At 43.5% G+C, this 27,932-nt stretch overlaps 1 protein-coding gene across 3 annotated transcripts in view; it reads left to right on the forward strand.

The window, feature by feature from the left end:
• tln2a (talin 2a) overlaps positions 1–27,932 on the forward strand; it is a 182,932-nt gene that overhangs the window by 121,455 nt on the left and 33,545 nt on the right. Inside the window, exons 23-41 of one of the 3 annotated variants that reach the window (XM_083759576.1) lie at positions 3,384–3,512; positions 4,779–4,892; positions 5,373–5,486; positions 5,629–5,763; positions 6,413–6,541; positions 7,009–7,111; positions 9,246–9,454; positions 10,907–11,026; positions 11,679–11,876; positions 12,334–12,473; positions 14,947–15,040; positions 15,842–15,931; positions 16,094–16,216; positions 16,644–16,787; positions 18,049–18,210; positions 18,351–18,365; positions 19,007–19,147; positions 22,929–23,110; positions 27,050–27,182. In XM_083759576.1, coding sequence (XP_083615702.1) covers positions 3,384–3,512; positions 4,779–4,892; positions 5,373–5,486; positions 5,629–5,763; positions 6,413–6,541; positions 7,009–7,111; positions 9,246–9,454; positions 10,907–11,026; positions 11,679–11,876; positions 12,334–12,473; positions 14,947–15,040; positions 15,842–15,931; positions 16,094–16,216; positions 16,644–16,787; positions 18,049–18,210; positions 18,351–18,365; positions 19,007–19,147; positions 22,929–23,110; positions 27,050–27,182 — 2,475 coding nt within the window. The remainder of the gene's footprint in view (positions 1–3,383; positions 3,513–4,778; positions 4,893–5,372; positions 5,487–5,628; positions 5,764–6,412; positions 6,542–7,008; positions 7,112–9,245; positions 9,455–10,906; positions 11,027–11,678; positions 11,877–12,333; positions 12,474–14,946; positions 15,041–15,841; positions 15,932–16,093; positions 16,217–16,643; positions 16,788–18,048; positions 18,211–18,350; positions 18,366–19,006; positions 19,148–22,928; positions 23,111–27,049; positions 27,183–27,932) is intronic. The other 2 variants (XM_083759577.1, XM_083759578.1) reach the window with 2 other exon arrangements.

The raw sequence follows: 27,932 nt of genomic DNA on the forward strand, positions 1-27,932 counted from the left end.
AATGAAATAAACAAAGCTGTAACTTTGTATTCAAAACACACACACACACACACACACACACACACACACACACACACACACTACTGCGGTCGTGTCCCGGGTGTATCCAAATTGCGGCACAGTTTCACTAAATATTTATATTCCACACAGCCTGTTTTGTTTCTTTGGGGTAGTTGAGAACTGGGAATCATTATACAGTATGTTGACGTGCGCTTGGCTCATGCTCAGCCCTCATGGGTCATATTTGTAGGCTAGAGATTTTAAACCATATTGTTCCCATGATTAGCAAGTCACTATGTGGATTGAAACCATTCTCAGCCAAGTGGTTTTGAAGCGTAAGGAATGCAATCTGATAAAGTTTGGGAAACAACATGTCGTCTCTGTCAGGTGGAAACCAAAACTGTTTTGTGTCCAAAACTGTTACTTTTCAGGATTCAAACACATAAGGTTGGTCACATATGACGTAAATTCTCCACTCATTGTCAATGGAAATTTAATGTTTGTGTAAGACAAAAATCTACACCGACTGAATATAGGATACAACCTCAGAACGCTTGCTTCACATCATGTTCCGTGCTTGTCGATCTGCTACTTGTGACGCTGCAATCAAGTAGGGCGTTCATTTACGAAAAAACACAAGTTAAAATATGGTGATGAGACGTTTCTGCCCAAGGGCGGTAATATGAATGTGCTCTTTTTCTTAGATTGGCTACACTCAGAGGAATCAATTGAGGATGCCCCCCATGCCTTTTTGTCATTTAATAAAAGGCCTCACAACACATTTTATCCTTACAGTGTTTGGGAAAACAATGCAACAAGAAGAGAGATAACCGCAAATCTAACCGAGATGCACATACAGTACTGTATATGGGCATAATACTGATGACATTGGGATCTCCATATTTGGGCATAAAAGGGAAAAGGACAGACAAATGCAGAGATCTCCATATACTGTATGGCCATAAGAGGGACACAGACAGACAGACAGACGAGTACAATGGGTACAGCGGGAACAACAGGTGTTGCATTAACTGGGGTCGGGCATTTCTTCCTGACTTGCATCATTCCCGAGTAGGCTGGTGCCCAATAGGCACTTTCAGCTGTCATTAGATCTCATCTCCATCCATCTTATCATCAGTCTTACCTACCGTGACGCAGGCCCTCCTTCACCTCCTCCATGATGGAGGTTATAAACGAGGCCCTGTACCTTCCAGCTAGTTGGGACCATTAGATGTCTCAATAAATCACAGTCACACTGCAGCCATGGTCATCTCTGTCACTGTAGACCCAGACCTTGGCCGGCCGGTTGCCCTGGTAACCGTCAGAGGAAGTTGCACTTTTAATTTAGTGTGTGGTGATGAAAGAGAGATTTATTTAGTGTTGTGACAGTTGGGATTCTACCATCCCCCCCTCCACATTCCCACCCACCCCTCTCAAATTAATTCATCACTTGTTTTTGGTAGAGGTGCTGCTGGTGAAAAAACATGAGAAAAAGGGAGACATCCCGTCTGTTTGTTTACATAATTTAGGAGGATTTGGAGGAGAAATCTTTTTTACTAGAGCCATGCCGATGGCAGGTTTTTGGATCCGATCCCGATTTCAGGAAATTCTATAGCAGGGGTTCTCAACATGTGAGTTGAGATCCCCTTCTGGAATCGCCAAGTTAGCCGCCAGATAATTTTCTGAATGTGGTTTTGTTAACTCAGTTAAATAGGCCTAATTCAGTAGAAGCTCAATTACTACTGTTTTTTTCAGAATATACTTACTACTTTTTATTCACTGATGTATCAAAACAAAAGCAATAGGCTACAGTAAGACTACAGAGCATATGGTGTTGCTGTGTGTGTCCCAATCACACCAGCTTAATGTTTACAGCCAATTGTCGAGCTTTCATATACGTACCTAACAAACACACATTGTCACCGCAGCATTCAAAAAGGACTTTAACTTGACAAGTATGTATTGTGTATAATTCCATAGATAGATTATATACTCACATTTGTATTGTATCAGTGAAATGTACACCTAGCCTTTATAAAGGTTGGTCCTGCAGTTTGACTTGCTCAGATGATATCTTTCTTCATCAGTCTGTGTGGAAATGGCGAGTTTCAGGAGTAAATATTCTGGTCTGCAGCAGACAGATAATATGTATCACTTGTAGTTGTCAGTCATCAGAGGACTCCTCTGCAGAGCTGCATTCATTATAGTCTAGTCTAGTCTTGTGTGTGTGTGTGTGTGTGTGTGTGTGTGTGTGTGTGTGTGTGTGTGTGTGTGTGTGTGTGTGTGTGTGTACATATAGGTGAAATTCGTTCCCTGCATTTACCCATCCTATAACAACTAGGAGCAGCGAGCAGTCATTGTGTGGCGCTCGGGGAGCAATTAGGGGGTTAAGAGTCTTGCTCAGGGACACAAATTCTTGGCCTGGAATCATACCTGTGACAACAACCAGGGGCTCTGGATCAACCAGGCAGGCTCTGGATCCCACTTCCCCAGGCAGGCTCCGTAACCACTCGGCTATGGCTGCACACACGCACAGTGTGTGTGGGCCCACCCAGCTGGTTGTTAATTAACTAAACGGAGGTGGGCTGCTGCTCTGTATGAAGCTGCTGAGACATGGAATCTCTTAAGATTACCGTCTCTGTTGAAATGATCAATTAGCACTATCTAAGTACATTTTATTTACACATTACTTGAGTATGTCCATTTTAAAATGCTTTATATTACTTACCAGTATCTCGGAGGTAAATAATGTACTTTTTAATCCGCTACAATTATTTGAAAGCGTAAGTTACTAAACATACAAAACATACATTAACAATGTCAATTTTGACACGGTTAACACTTAACAGTACCACAGTTATATTGAGCATGGTTAGTTTGCACACGGTTAAATAAAAATAAAGTCAGCTAGCGTCACAGTCTGACTATATATCTTAACAGTATAATATCACAAAATAAATAAGCTGTAGTCAGTGTACATCGAAACTATACAAACGTATGAATGCCAGGAATTATTAACATGCAAAAAGATGAAATGCGTCAAAACAAATACTATAGAACTGCCAAAACTGGACATTCATTTAATAATCACTATTGTTCCTGGGATCATCACTCATTGCATGAGGTGAATGGTTCATATTGGCTGTGACGCTGTGACGGTGTCGCGTGCTGCGTAAGGCTCGGAGCAGCGACGGGTCATTACTCATTAGTATGCGACCATGTGTAATGCGTGTGTGCGCTTGTTGAATGTGTTATGAGTTCTGAGAGCGTGTGTGTAAATAAATGGTATACAAAACCATTTATTTACAGGTGCTAGGCGCGTGCGTGCGTGTGTGATGTGTGTCTGTTTGTACTCTGACATGTGACATGTGTGTATCCTCTAGGGGGCAGCAGCGTACCCAGAGAATGAGGACCAGCAGCAGAGACTGCGGGAGGCAGCAGAGGGTCTGCGAGTCGCCACCAACGCTGCTGCACAGAACGCCATCAAGAAGAAACTCATTAACAGACTGGAGGTACAGTACAGTACAGTACAGTACAGTACAGTACAGTACAGTACAGTACAGTACAGTACAGTACAGTACAGTACAGTACAGTACAGTACAGTACAGTACAGTACAGTACAGTACAGTACAGTACAGTACAGTACAGTACAGTACAGTACGTCTGATTGAAAGTCACACTTCACACATCCCAAGTGTGGTTTAAATCAGTGGTTCTTAAACAAAGGACCAAGGACAAATTCATATGTATTTGGCCTGTAATTGTATATTTACTGTATTTATTTTACTAAAAGAAAAACATCTTAGTTTGTAAAGCAAGTAAATTAAGTTGTATACAATTACAAATGGACATAATAATTTCTACTTGGTTAATTTCACCACCTTTACCTTTAAAGAACCATGGTTACTGAAGTAAACTCCAGTTAACATTAAACATCAAATATTTTTCAAAAGAAAGTCATACTTTTACATATTATGGCTAACATTGCATGCTGAGGAGGGGAGAGTGCTCAATTTCCACTCACATAAATACATTTTCTTTCTTTTCTTTATTATTATTTTTTTACATACTGTTTTTAGAACCTTTTAGTAATTTTGTATTATTTTTTTGTTTTCATCTCCCAGGTTTTCCATCATATGGAATAGAACTGGAGAAATGTAAAGAAATAGTAACCGTTTCCATAAATATTCAATGCCTTGTTGCCTACAGTATTGCGATTATGATGCATTGTAAACAACCCAGCTCAAAGACAGATATTTGGCTTGTTCAGAGAAACAAAGAGGGGTCGAGAGACACAGGGAAATGGAGAGGGAGAGAGAAAGACAAACAGAGTGAGCCAGATGGTGTGCGTGTACATTTTGTTTGCATTGTACAGTCCAGTGTCTCTCTATGATGCTAGATTTACACCCTTGACCTTTTCAACTGAAATGTTTCGACACGGCTCACATTTGAAAATAAATCTGGGAATCCTTGTGTGATAGCTCAAAACGCGTCGCTAGCTTGTAGATCAGTTATTATCGCCACACGATGCCATCATATGATGAACTATGAAATGTCCCACGTCGTTCTTCTTGTTATCTCAGGGTAAATTCCAAATCAACGGTTTTGGCAATAAATGACTGAACATATGAATATGTTTGTTATAAACGGAGGTTACGAAATTCACAGTGGCTATGTGGGCTAAAGTGGTTAACCATTCTATACAGTAACATCATTATGCCTTCTGGGCAATACAGCATCACAATAATTTTAACCACTTTAACCCTTATTTTGGTCAGAATGCAGCCAAGCAGGCTGCAGCTGCAGCCACGCAGACCATCGCTGCGTCGCAGAACGCTGCTGCGTCCAACAAGAACACTGCTGCTCATCAACAGCTGGTGCAGAGCTGCAAGGTGAGGCTGAGACAATGCACTGATTTATGAACGTCTTTAAAGGATCATTGTTACCAGAGAGGAGACTGTCCTTTTCATTAATCACATGAGTTACAGTATATCGGGCAGTAACCTATTATCTCCATCATTATTTTCTTGTACATGTGTGCCCTATACTTCATACTACAGTGTTACACAAAAGCAGCAAAAGTAGCAGATATACGCAAGCTCAAAATGTGGCACGAAACTATGCATAGCCTTGTAGATCTGCTGCTTTTGGCGTTTTTAAATTTAATCTTGAAAAGGTACAGTTTTGGAGGTTTCCACAAACACGATATGTACCGTATGTGTATGTGCCATTCATAAAGCCCTGTCTTGTGTGTGTGTGTGTGTGTGTGTGTGTGTGTGTGTGTGTGTGTGTGTGTGTGTGTGTGTGTGTGTGTGTGTGTGTGTGTGTGTGTGTGTGTGTGTGTGTGTGTGTGCGCGTGCGTGCGTGCACAGGCGGTAGCAGATCATATCCCCCAGCTGGTTCAGGGTGTACGTGGGAGTCAGGCCCAGCCAGAGGACCTCAGTGCCCAGCTGGCCCTCATTATTGCCAGCCAGAACTTCCTCCAGGTACTGATAATTCATCACTCAACAAAATGTCATGTTTATCATTCATGTCACTGCCAGCCAACAAATTATTCTCAAACATCACGTCCACTGACTTCAGTTCCACCTCATAAGTCACATCCTAAACCTCTGTTTCTCTCTGCAGCCCGGCAGTAAGATGGTGACGTCGGCCAAGTCGTCTGTCCCCACGGTCACGGACCAGGCAGCGGCCATGCAGCTGGGACAGTGTGCCAAGAACCTGGCCACCTGCCTGGCAGAACTACGCACCTCAGCACAGAAGGTACACAATGCACACACACACACACACTGAAACACCTGCAGAGCTACAGAATCGAAGGTACACAATGTACAACACCTGGCAGAGCTACACACCTCAGCACAGCAGACCGTACACAATGCACACACACTGAAACACCTGGTTCCCAAACAGTGGGCTGGGATCCCTATGTGGGTCACATACAATACCAATTTGTATCAGCCGCGAGTAAAATTGAGTTTATAATTTTTTCAAAAGAATATTTTGGGTTGGGTTACAAAATCGTAGGATAAAAATTATGAATACATTTAAAAAAAAGAATTGCTATGAGTGTTCAATAACGGGTCTCTCCAACTCTAAATCTAGAGTTGGAGAGACCCGTTATTTCCTGGGGTCAGATCATGTTCTGGAATCTTCTCTTTTATCCAGTAATACTATGATTACTGCATGGATAAAAAAGAATAATTGTGGTGTTCTCTCTCCCCATTGGATAAACTTCGTAACCCAACCTGAAAAAATATGTTCTGTTTACTAACGGGGTACTCTTGTTACTGAACACACTCATGGAATTAATTACTGTTGAAATATAGAGCTTTAGCATTTTATTTGACTAAAACACCCCCTTTAAGGCGTAGAATCCGTCTAAATGTTCTGTAAAACCTGTAACCCGTAGGCTCATGAAGCCTGTGGCCCCATGGAGATCGACTCTGCGCTCACCGCCGTCCAGACCCTGATGAATGAGCTACAGGACGCCAAGATGGCTGCCGCAGACGGACAGCTGAAACCCCTGCCTGGAGAATCTGTAAGAGTTCACCTCAATACTACAGTAAACTTCAGTAGTGATTTAATTGTGAATATTTCGTTGCTGTCGGGCAGAAACTTCTTAGAAACCTTATTGTACTGTATCTCCATATTCTAACTTTTTGTGTTTTTACTGTACACTGTACTACAGCCAGCGTCACACAAAAGCAGATCTGCTACTTTTGCTATTTTTTCATTCGAATCCTGAAAAGTAACAGCTTTGGACATATGAGGTGTCCACCCGACAGAAACAATATGAATCATAATCGTGTGTGTGTGTGTGTGTGTGTGTGTGTGTGTGTGTGTGTGTGTGTGTGTGTGTGTGTGTGTGTGTGTGTGTGTGTGTGTGTGTGTGTGTGTGTGTGTGTGTGTGTGTGTGTGTGTGTGTGTGTGTGTGTGTGTGTGTGTGTGTGTGTGTGTGTGTGTGTGTGTGTGTGTGTGTGTGTGTGTGTGTGTGTGTGCGCATAGCTGGAGAAGTGTGCTCAAGACCTGGGCAGCCAGTCCAAGTCAGTGGGCTCCTCCATGGCTCAGCTCCTCACCTGTGCTGCACAGGGCAATGAGCACTACACTGGTAGGTACAATACTACTTTGTTACTAGTATCGACTTCACATTTGGAGGTTGCACAGCAGAGGATCCAAGGCAGAGTGTCGAGTGTGAAGTCCATCGGATGAGCGGTTCTCGATAACACTGCGAGTTGCATTTCCGGGGGCCAAGTAATGGTATAGACCGATTCCGTAGCTGGTCTCATGGTCGCAGCCTACGTATTTCCTGTAGGCGGACTCGACGTAGCTGCGGGGATAAAACCCTCACCAGGCGCACCTCTTCCACTACAGTGAACGGCAGAGTGACTGATGTTAGTTTGCCTCAAACTTTACTCCTTTACCTGCTTTTTTACTAACACTAACATTACAAAGATGCCCAGAACATCGAGATGAACCTGTGTAGTTTATGGCTGCTCCAACAGTAGTGGCAACATAAAAAATAAAATGAAACGGAATGTCTAATATCCACCGCGGTGGCTGAGACCAGAGCCATTGAGTAATGGTTGAGACGAAGCAGTGACAGATACATAACGCCAGTGTATTTATACCTCATACTTTAAATGCTTAGTATGAGGTATAAAATACAGCAGCCTTGTGTTCATAAAACAGAAAGATTTGGTATTGGGTAAGACTGGCGATATGTATCTTTCCCTGCTTCGTCTCAACCATTACTCAATGGCTCTGGTCTCAGCCACCGTGGTGGATATTAGACATTCCGTTTTATTTTATTTTTTATGTTGCCACTACTGTTGGAGCAGCCATAAACTACACAGGTTCATCTCGATGTTCTTGTAATGTTAGTGTTAGTAAAAAAGCAGGTAAAGGAGTAAAGTTTGAGGCAAACTAACATCAGTCACTCTGCCGTTCACTGTAGTGGAAGAGGTGCGCCTGGTGAGGGTTTTATCCCCGCAGCTACGTCGAGTCCGCCTACAGGAAATACGTAGGCTGCGACCATGAAACCGCTACGGAATCGGTCTATAGTCTCTCCAAATGCGTTCCAAAATGGCCACACCCTGAACGAGCACTGCACTGGTATAATAAATGAATTGTGTACTACATCTACATTGGTTCTCAAACTGTGGCTACCCCATACTTCAGATTCACTGCCACTATATACGTTACAAGAATGAATGTGTTAACTATAAGATGTATTTATATTGGCCTACTGTATGTCGTCGACCTAAACAAACATTAAAAGTCCATAGACTTGTTTGGCAGACAATTTTTGTTAAGTGCACAGATATAAGTGCTTCAGATGTGGTCTGTCCAGAGGTGCATTCAAGCAGAAAGCTCTTCCGAAGATGTGCATAGAATTCTTTGAATATGCGCTACGCTACGCATTGTGAGTTTGTAGATTGGTACAATGAAGGAGGTCATGCAACGATATTTATTTCACAGTAGAAAATCTATGAACACTTTTAAGTGAATAATATTTTCTTATCCGTATTGTCCCTGGTTGAACTTGACAATAAGTCTGAGGTGAAATGCTCTCCACAGCAGCTTAAGAAAAGCTGTCCTGTGGGTAACAATAACAAACACTGCATTCCTTTAGTAATCTTGTCAACAACAATATCCAATGTGAGACTCCAGATTTCCCCGGGGATACTCTTGAGGCCCAATTACATTTTGCCATTATAGCACATGTATTTGTCAAAAGAGAAAACATTTGCCTTTTATTAACCACTGCATGTCACCCAGTGTAATTAGACAATCAGTGAACAATAAATCCCCATAAAGCAATCATCAATTACTGTCTGTCGTGAAATGGTTTCCCCGGCAACCCTGCAGTGTTTTTGCTGGCTATAAGTCTGCAAAAAAAAATTATGCCTAATTTATACTCCATTGTGTAATGGTGTCGTGTGGAAATAATAGTAGCTCAATAGTAGCTCAATAGTAACGTCAAGTTTATATTCTTATAGCAGATCGACAAAGCACTGTGGTGTATTTGAACTCCCAGACTCCACCGTAGTGGGCAGGCACTTTACGAGCACTTTGTGTCACCCGAGCGCCTTGGACAAATTCATTATTAAGGCAGGGCTACTTTCTTCCCTGGGGGTCCCCCAGGGGTCTGTTTTTGATTTAGCTGTGGGGGCACCGTCATATGGACTAAGTATGAACTAGGCAAACAGCTAATCATGGACTACTATGCTCCTATCATGTAGGTGTTGCTGCCAGAGAGACCGCCCAGGCTCTTAAAACCCTGGCCCAGGCAGCGCGCGGCGTGGCCGCCTGCACCACGGACCCCCAGGCCGCAGCGGCCATGTTGGATTCAGCCCGGGACGTCATGGAGGGCTCTGCTCTTCTCATTGACGAGGCCAAACAGGCTCTGGTGTCCCCCGGTGACGCAGAGAGCCAGCAGCGCCTTGCACAGGTGAGACACTGTTTTGGAAGTAGAATACATGAATAGAGGCATTTCATGGGATTGCTTACAATGCCTGTTTAACCTCCATCTTGGAGGAAACCGTGGTCGAGATCATGGATCTGCTACGCCAGACTTCCTGGTCCTTCATTGCCACCCCCAGTTCCTGCCTACTGAAGCATGTGTCCCTAGCAATGACATCAGGGACTGACATCTTTCTACCTCTGGTCCGCCCTGAGGCAGGACTCCAGTGAAGAACGGAAGATATAACCTCATTGTCTGTAGCAGTTGCTCTGTAGCAGTGGCCGGCAAACTGCGCTCTTCTGGATCGGACCAGTGAAGAAACACGGGCAAGGTTGCCGTATATTAGATTAGTCGTTGGGTGGCTCTTCCAAGACAGATTTGGCGCTCTCATTAGAAGGCTGGTGTAAGTGCCATTCAACCGATTCTCTGATACAAAGACTACACGGTGTATTTGTAGCTGTTTTAGCTTTTGCAGCAGCTACAAACGTCAGATACATCTTTGCATCTTTATGTTGCTGGCTTCCATTGACAATGAATGGTAGACTGTAGCTTTGCACCTGCCCGTGTGAACGCAGCAATATAGCACCTTTAATCTGGTGTAGCCAGACGATCAAAGAGCTCTACCTACCGATGGATAGATAGCTAATTATATCTGCTTAGTAAGACGTGAATTTGGACATATGACAAAAGATGAGCATGGTTTTCTTAATTATGTACCGGAGTGGCATATGTGTAGGCCACGCGCACATTGATTTATGCTCTGTCCTCCTCACAAAATGAATGAATGAATGATGCATTTCTCCATGGCAATGTACTGTAGATAAATTGAGGGTATTAGACCAAAGACCTGTCCTGGTCGTTCGTTGGCGCCGGGCATAAACATTGTATCTCCGTTTTTCAATGTTTTCTTTTGTAAATAATGCCCTATGGCCTACTTCATCATACACAGCGTCACACAAACATAGTGAAAACAGTCAATCTACAAGCTCACAAGTTGTCGCAACGCTGCAATGTTTGTATGGGTTATTTTCACTATTATAAAACTATGATACAAATAAATGGTTTTGGTCATTGGTCATCGGTATATAGGTCCTTAATTTGTTTTTAACTTGGTCTTTGCTGATGAGAGGATTGTCTGTGGTGCTGTTAAATGTTAGATTTCTACAAGCTGCAACAACCCACCATGATATGAGCTGTTAGCTTCTTTTAATTTGAGTTTTGAATTAATTAATCTCTTAAAGTCGATTTGCTAGTTTGTTTTATATATTTATTTTTAAATGCATAGTTTTACTTTTACTTTTGTATTAGTTAGGGGTGAGATTCAAAATGTTCTGGCCTACAAGGTCAAACTTAGGCTATTTTCTCTATGATTATAGTTAGTTTGAGTGAACTATAGCATCCCGATGTCACTCACACTCACCATGGTCCTGTGTGTTACAGGTAGCCAAAGCTGTGTCCCACTCTCTGAACAACTGCGTCAACTGTCTGCCTGGCCAGAAGGACGTGGACATGGCTCTGAAGAGCATCGGAGAGGCCAGCAAGAAGCTGCTGGTTGAAACGGTGAGCAGGGGTGCTAATGTGCACCAGAAAGAATAGTTGTGGTATATTTTAGAGGATGTTAATTAATGTCATGACATTTTGAGCAAATGACCTCAGCAGTGGTCAAAGTGACTTTGTGACACGGAGAAAGTAGTGAAACGTATTAATTTCAAGGATCTTGAAATGCCTTGATATTTTTAAGATAATCTTTTGAAATCATTTTTAAAAGGGGATATTGACTCACAACTACCAACTAGGGATGCACCGATGTGGTAATTCTTGGCAGATACCGATGTTTAAAATATCAATTTAGCCGATATAGCAGATACCGATATATGTTTATTTAGTTTTGGTTGTTTTTAGTTCCCCCTTTTGTGCCAGGGAAACAAATGCATCTCAATACAAGAAATAAATGTTCAGAATCTACTGCTTGGTAGGCTGCAACAGCTAAATATCGGCTACTGCCATCAGTTAATGTCAATTTTATTTGCCGATTCCAGCAGCAAATATCGGCCGATACTGATGGTGTGGCCGATACATCGGTGCATCACTAGTACCAGCCCATTGTTTGGTCAAGATCAATGTATTTGAAGACACATTAAAATGTCTTTTCCATGTTCATCTAACATGGCCTCCCTCTCTTCTCCCCCCTGTTCTCTTCGGTCTGGCTTAGATCCCGCTGTCCTCCAAGTCCTTCCAGGAGGCCCAGAACGATCTGAACCAGACGGCGGCGGACTTGAACCAGTCGGCAGGCGACGTGGTCCACGCGTCCCGGGGCTCCAGCAGCCAGCTGGCCGTGGCCTCGGGGAGCTTCAGCGAAAACTTTGACGAGTTCCTGGACGCTGGCATCGAGATGGCAGGACACACCCCGGTATGTGCTGTTGTTGCACTGGTTCTCAAAGTGGGGTCCAGGGACCCTTGGGGTTCCTTGAGAGGGTTCTAAATCTGTGATTCTCCACCAGATAATATATATTTTTTAAATATTTGTTATGGTATTTTTTATTCAAAACTTTTGAAAGAAATGTTTTCTTTGTGATACCAATTAAGTAAGTATAGGTTGGACAGGCTTATTGTCGCTATCAGTCAGAGCGCGGAAGTCTATCCCCGTTTCGCAGTGCGCTAGAGATGGATTGCTGAGGTGGAGTGCAACACCTACCATCAGCTCCCAGTACTTACTACTACTGCACGATTTGTCACACCCAAGCCGTGCTACTCATAATACGTTGAGTTGCCAGTGCACAGGACCTTGTGGTTGAAAGACTGACCTACCAGGACTGGATGTCATACCAATAAATAGGAGCTATACTATTTGTTTGTTTGTTTGTTAGAGAAAAGATGACCAGATCCAGGTGATTGGAAACCTGAAGAACATTTCCATGGCTTCCAGTAAGCTGCTGCTGGCTGCTAAGTCTCTGTCTGTGGACCCAGCAGCTGCCAACGCCAAGAACCTGCTTGCAGCTGCTGCCAGGTACAGTACAGTGCAGTACTATAGGGGCTGAGCCTGTGTCCACAGAAAGTATTTTTTTGTAATGACGGAACGTGTGTGTGTGTGTGTGTGTGTGTGTGTGTGTGTGTGTGTGTATGTGTGTGTGTGTGCGCGCGTGTGTGTTAAAAAAAATAGCAGTCTGACCATAATATCCTGCCACCAAACCCCCCCACCCCCACAAACACACACGCACGCACACTCAGCTAATGTAACACTGGAGGCCTCACTGTTTTCACTCTTGAACAACCTGATGCGGCCTCATTCCACACAGGAGGCCTAATTGGAAGGAATGTGAGCCAACTTTTCACCCTGTCGCTTTCTACGTAAAGCTTTCTTTTGTCACTAATGAGGAGATATAGGATGAGGTGTAGTTAGTAGCAGTCAGTGTCTGTCTGAATGTTTTATTAACAGTTTGCAAATAGTACAGTGGTACGATTTTACAATGATGCTAAAAGGATTTAATTACTTTTCTGGTACCAGTTACACACACATTCTGTGTACATCAAACCTCGCTCACAGATACAAGCACATGGCAAGCTAATCAGGGTTTCCTGCACAATGTTGTTGGCATGGCGCTGCGCCATGCTTGAAATAAATCGCGCCATGCCAAGCTTCCAAGAAAAATAAATAAAATAAAAATAAAAAATTGAGCGGGATAGTGAATCATAGTGTGTGTGATATGAAATGTCCAGTACCTCCCCAGTGCCTCCCCCAGTGCCTGCCCAGTGTCTGCCCAGTTTCCGCCAAGTGCCTCCCCAGTGTCTTCCCAGTGGCTCCCCAGTGTCCCGCTGAGTGCCTCCCCAGTGTCTTCCCAGTGGCTCCCCAGTGTCCCGCTGAGTGCCTCCCCAATGTCTCCCCAGTGGCTGCAGTTTCTCCCCAGTGTCCCCCCAGTGCCCCCCTAGTGTCCCCCCAGTGCCTCCCCAGTGTCTTCCCAGTGCCTGCCAGGGAGACACTGGGGGGACACTGGGCAGGCACTGGCCTGCCCAGTGTCCCCCCAGTGCCTCCCCAGTGCCTCCCCATGTCTCCCCAGTGCCTCCCCAGTGTCCCCCCAGTGCCTCCCCAGTGTCCCCCCAGTGTCCCCCCAGTGTCCCCCCAGTGCCCCCCCAGTGCCTCCCTAGTGTCTCCCCAGTGCCTGCCCAGTGCCTGCCCAGTGTCCCCCCAGTGTCTCCCCAGTGTCCCCCCCAGTGCCTCCCCAGTGCCTCCCCAGTGCCTCCCCAGTGCCTCCCCAGTGCCTCCCCAGTGTCCCCCCAGTGCCTCCCCATGTCTCCCCAGTGCCTCCCCAGTGTCCCCCTAGTGCCCCCCCCAGTGTCTCCCCAGTGCCCCTGCAGTGCCTCCCCAGTGTCCCCCCAGTGCCTCCCCAGTGTCTCCAATAGCAATACAAGAGCAATAATCCAAATTAATCTTAATTTATTAACCCATTCTGACCGGGCACCCATTTTGGTGTCAGCATCATGTTATGCTTTAGCTATTTAAAAATAGCAGATCTACAAGCTCATATCGCGCCACCGAGTGGCGCGATACGAGCTTGTAGGTCTGCTATTTTTTTTAAAATCGAAGAACGACTGACATTTTTAGAATCTGATCTCAGGTCAGAATGGGTTCATCAGACCAGTGTGTGTCTGGCGGAAACCTCGTATGAATCTGATCTCAGGTCAGAATGGGTTAATCTAATTAATTAATTAATTAATCAAAATTAGGCCCCCCCGTGCCCAGCACCATGCCAAGGCCTTTTCCTGCAGGAAACACTGCTAATGTTTTATCTAGTTGAATATATGAAATCTCTCTTTAAATGCACCAATTTCTCTGTACGTCTGTTTGTATGTATGTGTACGGCTGTACTGCACGCAACTCGAGAACCGTTCGCCCCACTGACTTCAAATTCGACACACACGTTCCACAGGGAGTGCAGTGCCCGGTGTCTAGTCGGTCGGACCCACGGTTGTCCAGAACCGCCACAAAAGGCCTTTTCCCAGGCTTTAAACAGGGCCCCTGCCCATGCACGGTACTCTAAGAAAGAAACAATAAAGCACGCACATCCACTAACTAAAACACCAGGTGTTGGGCAGAGGTAAATAATAGAAAAGAAAATAAGGTCCGCACACTGGACTGAGCTCCAAAGCTTAAATATTTATTCTTTACACCAAAGTGGCTCTTCATCAGAGGCTCTTCATTCGTCTGATGAAGAGCCGTGAGCCGTGAGGCCACTTTGGTGTAAAGAATAAATATTTAAGCTTTGGAGCTCAGTCCAGTGTGCAGACCTTATTATCTTTTCTGGAACGGGTACTCTGACACGGGTACAGCGGGGACAGCCCTCCATTCCGGTACAGCGGGTATTGCATAGCCGGGTGGGGCATGGATCTTCATCTTCCATTGCTACCGACTTGGTGCACTACAGCCAGGCACCGGTGTAGTATATTCAATAACAATAATCTAAATTAGTTTATTGTTGTTCCAGAGCGGTGACAGACAGCATCAACCAGCTGATCACACTGTGTACCCAGCAGGCACCTGGGCAGAAGGAATGTGACAACGCTCTCAGAGAACTCGAGGTATAAACACCCTGTGATTCTAAAGTTTTCCTTTTCCATGCAGCATTTATTTTCCTATGCCAACCTGTAGTGCTATGTAAATCTGATGAATGCATGCATATAATCTGCATAAGGAAGTACAGTATGAACGTACTCCTACCGTACGTACTACATGAGGGAAGGTAATCCAGCACAGTATTTATTAGCATAGTACTGTAGTATTCAACAGGCGGATGACCCAGTCTGATGGTAGTCCAGTGGAAACTGTTCAGAAATCGGGTGTTCAAGCACTTGATACTGATGTAGGGCACCTTTTCCTGTCCATATTGAACCATGAGAATCGACCTTGTAACCATAGCTGTTGCTAAGGTTACATTTCATGATGTACATTTCAAGCCCTGTACACCAGGCATCTTCAGTGATTTTCAGGACCCTTAGCTGAGAGAGAAACGAAGCGCATTGTGTGAAATTGTTGTCATTACTATTATTAAGAAAGCCTTCCACACAACTTGATTAGGTGCATTCAAATTGCTATCTCACCATATTTAGCTGATTGTCTCATTAATGCCTGTTGATTGTTGAGAGATTTGGATATAGCTTGGAAGTATTCCACTGGTTTTTTAATTGTACGGTATAGTTACTAGGGGTCCCCAGGCTGTACCACCCCTCAAGGACTCCTGGGTACCCCCGGGACCTCACAAAACCAGGGAGCTGACCTCTTTGTTTTCCCAAAGAAGGGATAGACACTGGAGCAACTCTGGACAGTTTAAGCAGGTGCTAGTACAAAGAATGACTAGAATTTCCACTTTGTTTTCCCCTCAGGCGGTCAGGGTAATGCTGGATCACCCCAACGAACCAGTCAGTGACCTGTCCTACTTCGACTGCATCGAGAGCGTGATGGAGAACTCTAAGGTAAGCAAGCCTCACAGACACCGATGATCAAAACGCTGGACATTTTGAAGTAGGCATGTTTTTTGGGAGGTTTTTGTGTGTGAAATTACATATACATTTTGGCTAATGATCATTTTGAGCCTGCAGTACGATAACATTTCCTGTCTTGGTCCTTGTATCCAGGTTCTCGGAGAATCCATGGCAGGTATTTCTCAGAACTGTAAGACGGGAGATGTTCCGGCGTTTGGAGAGTGTGTTGGAGTGGCTTCCAAAGCTCTGTGCGGCCTCACAGAGGCTGCAGGACAGGTACTGGACTGCTGGGACACACGGCATTGTAGAGGTTATCTCATCCCCCGCTAACGACTTCTTTAACGCGTTTTTATGGATATTTTCAGACGCCAACGACGCAATTAACGTGTTATTTAGCATTCTATTTAATGATAATGTTGGCTTACCGCATATCAAAGCTCCATGTTCGATTGGCTTTCCCTTCAGCCACAATGCATTGAAAAACAGAAAGGTGGTGGATGAGGCCTTTCTGGTCCAGTTAAAAGCTATGAGCTTGTAGATCTGCTATTGTTCAATAGCTAAAGTATAACAGAATGCTTGAAACACCAAAAGGGGTTCCCGCCCAAAATGGGTTAAAGTTGATTTAAATGATTTTTACACTATATTAACTTTGCTGGGGACCCCCTGGTCTTAGTGGAACTCATGGTCTTTGTGTTCCACTCAGGCCTCCTATCTGGTGGGTGTGTCAGACCCCAACAGCCAGGCGGGACATCAGGGTCTGGTGGACCCCATCCAGTTTGCTAAAGCCAACCAGGCCATCCAGATGGCCTGTGAGAACCTGGTGGACCCAGACAGTAGCCCCTCCCAGGTGAGTCAAACATGCATGAGGTACAAATGATACCAAAAACCAAAGTAGATTCAGGGTCTTGCCTAGTTGCCTGGCCCGTCTGCACTATAAAACCATTCACTCCTTTTCTCAATGGAGGTTAGAGCAACTACTAACAACTTTTGCACTATGATTGCCTTTTTTGTATTGCATTTGAATTGATGCCAACAGATTCATTTCGTTGTACACTTGACAAAATAAAATCCATCCATCCATCCATCCATCCATCCATCCATCCATCGACTACTGTATGTTGTATCATAACATGGCAGCCAACGTCTTTGACTCCATTACCCAAGATTCTCTGCAAGCATGTCTGACGAGGACACGCTGTGATTGGCCAGTCTTCACTTTGCCTGGCAGTTCTGCCTTGGTGCCTTGGCAAATCAGTTGACAGCTGTCATATCTATAGTGATCCCCGTAAAAAAGACATACTTTTAGAACTAATTATTAATGCAACCTCACAACTGCCGACGGCTATTTTCCTATCTTCCAATATTTGGTCCTCTATAAAGTCTGAATGCGTTCACACCAGTAACGAACCGCACCGTGGTTCGGCATTTTTTGGCAGACAATGAATGGTTCGTTTCTTGCACGTTCACACCAGCCGAACCAATGGGGTAAGCAGACCATGGTGTGAAAGCGCCCTAAAACATAAAAAACACTGGTATGATATTTTTATATTATTGCACTTAAAGCAACACTATGTAACTAGTGCATAAAATGTTATTTTGACCAATCTGCATGGTAGTGTATAGTATGTTAATGCAATATACTGTAGTAACTAACACAACCGCGGTAGTTGTATTTTGTCTCCCTGCACTTCTATTGAGACATTTAGAACCTGTAAAATGTATTCTCTCCCCAGAGCAAGCAGGCATGCTCTATTCTCCCAGTGGTAAATTTCAGCACTTGCTGCGGGAGACGTGGGTTGATGGGTTCTAATGCAGCTTTAAACCCAACTTCTTATAAACCAAGTCCGTAGCCTCGTCTTTTTAACCCATTTTGGTGTTAGAATTATGTTATGCTCATCCTACAAGCTCATCCACCGAGTGGCGCGCTACGAGCTTGTAGGTCTGCTATTTTTTTAAACTGTCAGGATTTAAGGCATTTTTAGAATCTGATCTCAGGTCAAAATGCGTTAAAGAACCACCATTCTTCTGTGCGTTAGAATCTGATCTCAGGTCAGAATGGGTTAAAAGAAATTATTTTGAACATGGTTATTTTGATATCTTGTCCGCAGGTGCTGTCGTCCGCCACCATCGTTGCCAAGCACACCTCGGCGCTGTGCAACGCCTGCCGCCTGGCGTCCTCCAAGACGGCAAACCCAGTGGCCAAGAGGCACTTTGTCCAGTCTGCCAAAGAGGTGGCCAACAGCACTGCCAACCTAGTTAAGACCATCAAGGTATGACTGCCAACAGCACTGCTTCTGCTGCTGCAGCCAACATGGGCATTCTTGTGCAGTCAAATTCACTCTAGTATTGTGCTGTTCCTTGTTCTTTGTCTTTGTACAATGCCGGATGTTCATTTGAAATGGGGCCAAAGTTTCAAGCCAGTAAAGTAAGTAAAGTTTCAAATAATGAGGTAAACCAGGGGTTTTCAATTTGTGGTTCGTGAAGGTGTTGCATGTGGTCCCTGAACATGGATTTGGTGATATAGGAAAGTGAATATGTTCTTTTTTCTTTTTTTCTTTTATTTTGGAGAAACTTAGACCACAACTGTTGTGTTATACGAGGACAGTAAAGAGTATCATTATCATGATAATCAGTGGTCATTTCAGGAGGCTTACTATTAGCATGCTTCAATTCCAAAAGTACTTCAATGTTACTTAATTACTAGAGGATCAGCTCATTAAGATCCACAGACTCCATCAAAAGGCACATGCATGAAACACAGTCTGCTGTGAAGTTATCAGGAAGATTTCTCCGAGCTTACAGCAAATGAAACTTTTGCAACTACATATTTGTATTTATGTATTGATTTTCTCCACACTGGTATATCGGAAGAACAAATATAGGGCAAGTTTGCAACCAGAAAATGATATGGGAATCTATCCCTGTCCACCACTATAGCCATGAATAGAGAGAATCTGTGCAACTGAAATAAAAATCCTAATCTTAATTTAACACAACGTGCTGAAAAACAAAGATCTGGCCAGTTGTGTAATCCTTCTGTGTGTGTGTGTGTGTGTTTCTCTGAAGGCTTTAGATGGTGATTTCTCTGAGGAGAACAGGAACAAGTGTCGGTTGGCCACGGCGCCGCTCATCGAGGCTGTGGAGAACCTGACCACTTTTGCGTCCAACCCGGAGTTTGCCAGTGTCCCTGCTAAGATCAGCAGTGAGGTGTGGCACACTCACACACACACTCACACACACACACACACACACACACACACACACACACACACACACACACACACACACACACACACACACACACACACACATTTGTATTACTATACTTGTGAGGACAACATTTTAGGATGGGGATATTATGAATGCATTTTTTTTATTTGCACACGTGCACACATTTGCACAAGTATATTTGTAATACAAACATGTGCATGGGGAGAGAATATGTTTTGCGTTCATTTTCAGGCTTGACACAGCAGCAGCACACAGTCTATACGATAAGTCTAGAGACCGATAAATCAGTCTACGATAAGTCTAGAGACAGTTAATTCAGTGTACGATAAGTCTAGACTCTAGGGACAGAAAACTTACGGTGGCAAAGGGTGAAGTGAACCTGGAGCGCTTTGTGTTCATCATACACAGCTTGCTAACTATATTTCTTTGGATTTATAGCTCGCCTTTTTGTCTATAGACTGAGATCTGCTTGAAGCAACGCCGTTATTAGACCTCATTATAATTAGCGTAACGCTCATTGTGTATTAATCTACGTAATGAAGTCGTCACACAATGACATCACAACGTCATCGTCATCACCATGTGATTGTCCTGGCCTATATAATACAACGTCGAACAATCATTAGCGACAACGCCAGCAGACTGTGAGTGACTTCTAGAAACTATAGCTTGAGATCAACACTTCTAGCGAACAGATATCAATCTCTACTGTGAATAATCAAACGGGAGAATCATGACTGTTCGAGCAAAATCAATGAGCAGGAGGGGCTCAAAGAAAGCCTTGAAACTGAAAGCCGGAACTAAGACCGTGCAAAGAAGGACGACCAGGAAGGCGAGCTATAGCATCTATGTGAGCAAGATCCTGAAAATCCAACAAGGAAAACACACCATCTCCTCCAAGGCCATGGCCATCGTGAACTCCTTCGTCAACGACAACTTTGAGCGCTTGGCCAACGAAGCCTCTCGTTTGGCCATCCGCAACCGGCGTTCCACCATCTCGGCCAGGGAGATTCAATCTGCCACAAAACTCATCCTCCCCAGGGACCTAGCCGTTCATGCTCTGGCGCAGGGCTCCAAGGCTATGGAGCAGTACAACGCCTAGTGGTCAATGGCAACCAGTACACCACCTAAACCAAGGCTATCACCTAGTACACCAGTGGACAATGGCACCCAGTACACCACCTAAATAAACCAAGTCTATCAACCAGTACAACTGCCTAAACTGTAATAGTCTTTAAAGGAGAATTCCACCCTTGCTGTTTTTTGCTGAATTATATTGTTAATGTGCTTATTAACACAAAAAAAGGATATAAAGAAAGAAAGAAAATATTAGACGCTGGCTCTTAGAAAAAAGTAGACGGGCCTTACGCTGGTTCTACACTCTGTGGATGTCATTGAACAACAACACTCCATGGGACTTAATTTTCACAGCATCTAGAACAGATATAAACAAAACAAAAAAACATTTTCGTGCAATTGAAGAGATCCAGCGTCGCTACGGAGGGTAAATCCGCTAGATCGGTATGGAACGTTGTTTCTCCCCCTCTATTTTTTTTTCTCCCAGTGATGAATGAATATGGGTCTACAACTTAATCACACCCGTTTGAAGTGAGTGGTGCAACTCCGTGCGGGGGTCTCGGGGGTCCCCGGAAGTTCCATGCCCACAGGAATGCACCCAGGGTGCCGGCCTGGTTCCGGTGAGCCGCCCCGCGTCCAAAACGGTCCAGAAATGACAGAGTTACCGTATGGGGTCCCCAGGGGGTTCCTCTACTATCACTGTACTGTGTCTGTAGGAGTGGTTGCACCACTCAAAAACACACCTCAGACCTCACACATTGTAACTGGTTTTCAAAGTGAGGCCCTCCAGGAGCCAACTGGAAAAAAGGTAAATTAAATATAAAAAGCACACCCGTGTGAAGTGAGGGGTGCTCTTGTCGTCGTACATCATCCAATAAAAAAAAATATACTTCTTCATGAATTAATTTGTCCACTTATGTTATTATCTTTTTAACCATGATGATACAATGTTTAAAAAAACCTAATCTTTTCACCATAAACATGTACGATGACAACTGAATTTATATATGGGATATATATAAGCCCCGAGCTGAATTAAAACAGTTGCACTGTGTTTAGAAAAGCTGATTTGCTCGTCCACATAATCCACATGACGTAAATTCTCCATTCATTGTCAATGGCATTTCATGTTTGTGTTAGGACAAAATAGTCGATTTGCTCGTCTACATATGACGTATATAAAAATGAAAAATAAACATTCCACATAAAAAAGTAAAATAAAAAATCTCACTTGTGTGAATACATCATCATACTTCACATTCCGTGCTCAGCCAATCAAATCATCACAAATGTCATTCTGCCAATCACTTGCCCTCACTTTCTTTTTTCCAGCTTTGAGGGTTTGTGTAAACAGTAAACACAAACACTGAAGACAAAAGTGTGTAAACACAAACATTGGAGACAAAACTGAGGATGCAAATTGTGATTGGCCAGAATGAGATGATGTATGATGATAAGAGCACCCCTCACTTCACACGGGTGTGACTTTGCTCAGCCAATCAAATCATCGTGTTTTTGTTCACACAGACAAAGCTGGCATAGGATGGGCTAGCGCCCCTCAAAAAGAATAAACAAATAAAGTATTAATAAGCCATAAAAGTCCCCAGGTTGGAGACTGGAGATGACGTCACTTTTATGTTACGCTGATTGGCTGAAGGGGTTGTGTGTCAACGATGATCGAACCCTACAAACCCTCCCGTGCACTCAGTTCTGCCAATGCGGCGAAGCTGGAAATACCTTACTACCTACTAAAAACGCCGGGACAACGCTCCACACGTCCCAAACTCTTCTCCCCCTTCTGGCTCCAAAACTATGGAATGCACTTCCCATTGCAATCAGAACTGCAGCCTCGCTCCCAATCTTCCGCTGTAGTCTGAAAACCCACCTTTTCAGACTCCTTCATGGCCCTTAGCACTTACGCTAGCACCTTAAATAGAACTTTATGTAGACTTAGATAGCATTTCATACAGACTTATAGCATGTTACGTAGACAGCACTAGAATTGCATTTTATGTAGTCATAGTCATATAATATGTATAGTATAGTATGTATAGTTTATATGTATAGTTTCATTATATAGATATTCCACTGTTACGTTCTTAGCTTACGCATGTAAAACTACTTTTTATGTATATGATGTATTGCCATGCTTTCTGTTCTTGCTTATTGTAAATCGCTCTGGATTAAGAGCGTCTGCTAAATGCCTAAATTGTATACTCCCATAGCCTACCATGCATTAGCAGGGTCCAGAATCCATATCTCTTCCGCACAAATGAATAGAATTGCGATTTCAAGGGGGAGTGGTTAACCAGGCTACGAAAATCCCAGGAGAGGATAGAGTGGATCATACAATCATATAATTGTGAGATCTAAAGGTCAGAGATCCTTTGACCAATGACAGTTCTTGACTGTTTCCCAAGACCCTCTACCATATTGCCGACTTGGAAAGCGACAGCACAGAACTACCAGAACTGCAAAAAGTGGCGGAAGAAGAAAAAACTGTATAAAAACAATATGGGCATATGTTTCTTCGGGCTTGGACCCTAATATTGCTTCTCGATTATTTGGGAATCAATGCTAAGATGTAAGAACATAATGGATAGTTGCAACCCTTATTGTAACCCTTGATATTGCAACCTGGTCCAAGGTTTCTATTAAATGTTTAAATATTTGCCTGTAGGGCTCTGCAGCTCAGGAACCCATCGTCCATTCGGCTCGCTCCATGCTGGACAGCTCCACCAACCTGCTGACGACGGCACGCTCATTGGTCATCAACCCCAAAGACCCGCCCACCTGGTCGGTGCTGGCCGGTCATTCTCGAACTGTGTCTGACTCGATCAAGAGTCTCATCACAGCTATCAGGTATGTACTCATGTACTGATGTCATGTCGTGGTCAAATATGCTTAATTTAGAAAGACTAGTCCTTACCCGTTCTGAATATATGAACAGCAAATGATGTTCAGTGTGGGTAATGTGTTGTAATAGATCACATTACTGATAGGGGGGAACGGGGAATTGTTTACAGATGGTCTTGGGAAGTTAGGTTGGGCACAAAAGTAGGCTAATTAGTAGGCTACTGTAGTTTCTTTTGCAAGAAAATGCTGCAGTACAATCATAAGTATACCATTGATAGCTTGGTATTGTGGCTGCTTTGGAGAGGTTATCCTTTAAGATGAATAATCAGTTGGATAAATATGATTTGAAGTGGAACGTGTTCCTCAGTCATGTTGCAGGTCCTTTGGTGTGATCCATGGTCAGGCAATGCCCTTTTGCTTGTTTATTGTATTAATATACATAGTCCTTACCCGTTGTATGGACTATTGCCCCCCATAAATATATTTAATTGCTCTTCATTTTAACTTGTATAATATATTTGTGTCTTTTTTGTGTGAATAGAAACAGCACTATAACATGAAAATATTTGTATAAATGCATGGTAGGGAAATGTTTTCATGGCAAGGACTGTAAAATGTACACTTATTAGCCCACAGACCCCCATTTGAAAAGTATGAAAGACCCCAGTTTGACATGCAGCACAGAAAGTATGGGCTGTCGCACAGGTATTCCCAAATGTACAGTGTGGGTAATGTGATGTAATATATCATATTATTGATATATGTATTTTGAGGAAGAATTGCTTTAATATAGACTTGTTCACTGGAAATGGAAAAACAGTACATCATAGTCATACATAGAACTGAAAGTCTCAAACAGTCATTGTCATGTTAGTAGTGTAGTAATTGCATTTATGGGGAGATGAGTTGTTCAGTACCCCCTGGTGGCCGCGGGGGGTACTGCGCCCTGGGTTGGATTATAATTTCATATAAATGGGTGATGTAAAAACAATATCTGTACAGTAAATACGACAGTTGCGTCGGTAAAAAGTAGCCTAGCTGGATTGTGGGAGCGTGCAGATTTATTTTGGCATGGAGAGATGTGTGCTAATAGTGTGGCTCGGTCGGAGATAGACCACGGACAAATAAACGGGTTTTTATTCACTAATAAATTCATTATTAATGTTATTGGAAAAATGGCTTCGTTAAGACCTCCATATTATTATGGTCAATGCCTGTGTGAAAAGTGGGAGCGATTGGTGCAGGCAATGAGGAGATAAGTGTTTGTTTCTGACAGACAGACAGACAGACAGACAGACAGACATTCGCTCGTTTATAGTATGATAGCACATCCCCCTCTCCGCCACTGCCCACCCCCCTCTCCGCCACTAGGCAAGAAATGATATATAAAAAATATTTATCTCCCACGTAAGTGGGCATGGTTTCCCCCATCTCTCCCTGTCATGTGGATGAAAGCATTGGTTGTGTGTCACTTTTTGTTACTAAATCCTGTGGGAGAGTGCATTGCTGGCACAGGGAAAGCTTGATAACAATGTCTATATGGAATTCCCTTTAGTCTAACTGTTAAGATGCTGACTTTCCATGTGGGAGACCCGGGTTCGAGTTCCCAGGCATTACACCTCCGTCTGTGTGTTTGTCTAGCTCCCAACAAACTGCTGAACCCAATCATCATGGAGACCTACTGTCTCCACATCATCTGTACATTAACATTCACACAGCTCTGACTCCTTTATCACACTGCTCTCCCAGACAACAAATTGTGCATGATTTAACCCATCTGTAGTTCTCAAACTCCTTTGTGCCATGGACCCCCACAATGATAGATATTTGGCCACAGGTCACAGACCCTTCATCTGATGGTCATAGACCCTTCATCTGATGGTCATAGACCCTTCATCTGAAGGTCACAGACCCTTCATCTGAAGGTCACAGACCCTTCATCTGAAGGTCACAGACCTTTCATCTGATGGTCACAGACCCTTCATCTGAAGGTCACAGACCCTTCATCTGATGGTCACAGACCCTTCATCTGATGGTCACAGACCCTTCATCTAATGGTCACAGACCCTTCATCTGAAGGTCACAGACCCTTCATCTGATGGTCACAGACCCTTCATCTGATGGTCACAGACCCTTCATCTGATGGTCACAGACCATTCATCTGAAGGTCACAGACCCTTCATCTGAAGGTCACAGACCCCTCATCTGATGGTCAGAGACCCTTCATCTGATGGTCATAGACCCTTCATCTGATGGTCACAGACCATTCATCTGAAGGTCACATACCCTTCATCTGAAGGTCACAGACCTTTCATCTGATGGTCATAGACCCTTCATCTGATGGTCATAGACCCTTCATCTGTTGGTCACCATTCATCTGATGGTCATAGACCATTCATCTGTTGGTCACAGACCATTCATCTGATGGTCATAGACCCTTCATCTGAAGGTCACAGACCCTTCATCTGATGGTCACAGACCCTTCATCTGATGGTCACAGACCATTCATCTGAAGGTCACAGACCCTTCATCTGAAGGTCACAGACCTTTCATCTGATGGTCATAGACCCTTCATCTGATGGTCATAGACCCTTCATCTGTTGGTCACCATTCATCTGATGGTCATAGACCATTCATCTGTTGGTCACAGACCATTCATCTGATGGTCATAGACCCTTCATCTGAAGGTCACAGACCCTTCATCTAATGGTCACAGACCCTTCATCTAATGGTCACCCTTCATCTGAAAATGTGTTGTGCCGGAAGAGAACATTTGTACTAAAATAAATTCAAAATTATTTGAATGTTTGATATTTTCAAAACAGTTCAAGCTTGCAGCGTGGCACATAGTAACATGATGTGCTATATTTTGAGAACTGTTCTAAACCAGTGTTCTAAACCACTACTTCCAGTGAATGTTCCAGAATTTTCGTTCTGTTAACGGTGTTTTGTCGTGCATAGAAATGGGTGTTTAACTAAGCAACTGTACCGATGGGGGCGGTGCCCAGAACCTCTTGGAGGCTTCAGAGCAAATTTGGCAGGCTGGTTTGATATCTCTATGTGGTGGATGGACCGTTGCGGTACCCCCGTTCCGCAGATGTGAGCCGAGCTGTAATAAGAAAGATAATCATCTAGAAATTAAGTTGGAGCGAAATGAATTACCCCTCCCCTTTTGAAACACATTTGCAGGATGTTAACAAGTTCTCTTTCTTCCCATTTCAAATCTTAAATTAAAACTGTGTAAAATCTTTCACTGGTAGATTTTTGCCAGCTACTTGAAAAGCGGCTGGACAACATCTTGATCTACCTCTACTAGCGACCTACTAGGGACCTTTTCATGATTGCTGCCTCTAGGCTGCCTCTAAGCCAATGGGAGACATACCCTGGCATTTATGACCGAGTCATTCCTGTTTGTTTATTTGTTTATTTATTTATTTTCACATTCCACTTGTGTTTTTTGACAACTTTATTAAACGCTTTTTTAGTGTTAACAAATGCAGTTTCTTACCTTGTTGCATGTTGCATTCCAAAATATCCTGTGATGCTAAAAACACTACTAAAATAAATTACACAATATGACCTTAAGAATGTTAATTAGATGGGCTGTTTTGTAGACAGATACTAGGTTCATTGTTTACCTGGTATTCTAATAGTTAAAATGTACAGAATGCTATTTAGATAGCATATTGTGTAGTTAGGTGCTACATGTAGGTTCAATGTTTATCTGTTATGCTAGTTTCTTTGAGGCACTCCACTGTTATCTTTTCACTATACTTATATTACTCTTTACCCTGTAATTGCTGATTAGGTCTCAAGTAATTAACTGGTTTTGCACTTGTAAGTCGCACTGGATAAGAAAATCCTAAATTGTACATTGTCTATACATTATGTACCTCCTCTCTACACCTTATTCAGCACTCTCTCCCCGTTCTCCATGTTCCTCAGAGACAAGGCTCCGGGTCAGAGGGAATGTGACAATGCCATTGATGCCATCAACAAATGTATCAGGGACATCGAGCAGGCCTCCATGTCCTCAGTCAGCCAGAACCTGGCCAGCAGGGACGACATCTCACTGGAGGCAAGAAACTCTATGCTCTCCCTCTTTTTGTCTGCTCACTTGTTTCACTCGGATACTTTTCATTTCCACTTGGATTCACACTCCTTTTTATCTACTGTACACCCTTTCTCTTTTCTCTCACACTCTCTTTCTCTTAATCTCGCTTAACCTCTCTCTTTCTCGCAGTCTCGCACTCTTCCTTTGTCTATCTCTTGCATTCCCTTCCTTGCTTCTATCTCTCCATATTTTTCTCCTTCTCTCATTCCATCTCTCAACCACCCTCTCCCTTCCTCTCTCTCACCTAGCTTGCTTTATCCTCATGTACAGTGTGCTATCTATTTAGTCATTTGCAGTAGCTGTCATATTACACTAACCACACCACACCACAAATGTAATGACATTTTCCAACAGGAAAGCCCTTCTTGTTCTACATAAACGCTTTGATCTGTGTCCCAAACAGATTTTAGCCCTGGAAACACATACAGTGTTGAATTATGCACAATATCATTCACACAGTATAGCAGCAGCAAAGCAACAAGCCACATGAAGTTTCAAACTCACGCCCGAGTCCCGACACTCTGCCGCGTGACGAGCTACAAAAACTTGTCGCTACCACACATGGATGCACATTTGACTTCAACAAGACTGTTGAGCAAACTTCAACAGCGTCTCGGTGACATTTTGTCAGGTGTCGGGTATCTGTTTTCATCTTCATGTAGCCGACTATATTAGGGGTAAAAAAATTGTATAACCTACATTTATGTGGTATTT

This window comes from Protomyctophum parallelum, assembly GCF_964188405.1.
Source record: "Protomyctophum parallelum genome assembly, chromosome: 2".
In the NCBI taxonomy this organism is placed as follows: Eukaryota; Metazoa; Chordata; class Actinopteri; order Myctophiformes; family Myctophidae; genus Protomyctophum; species Protomyctophum parallelum.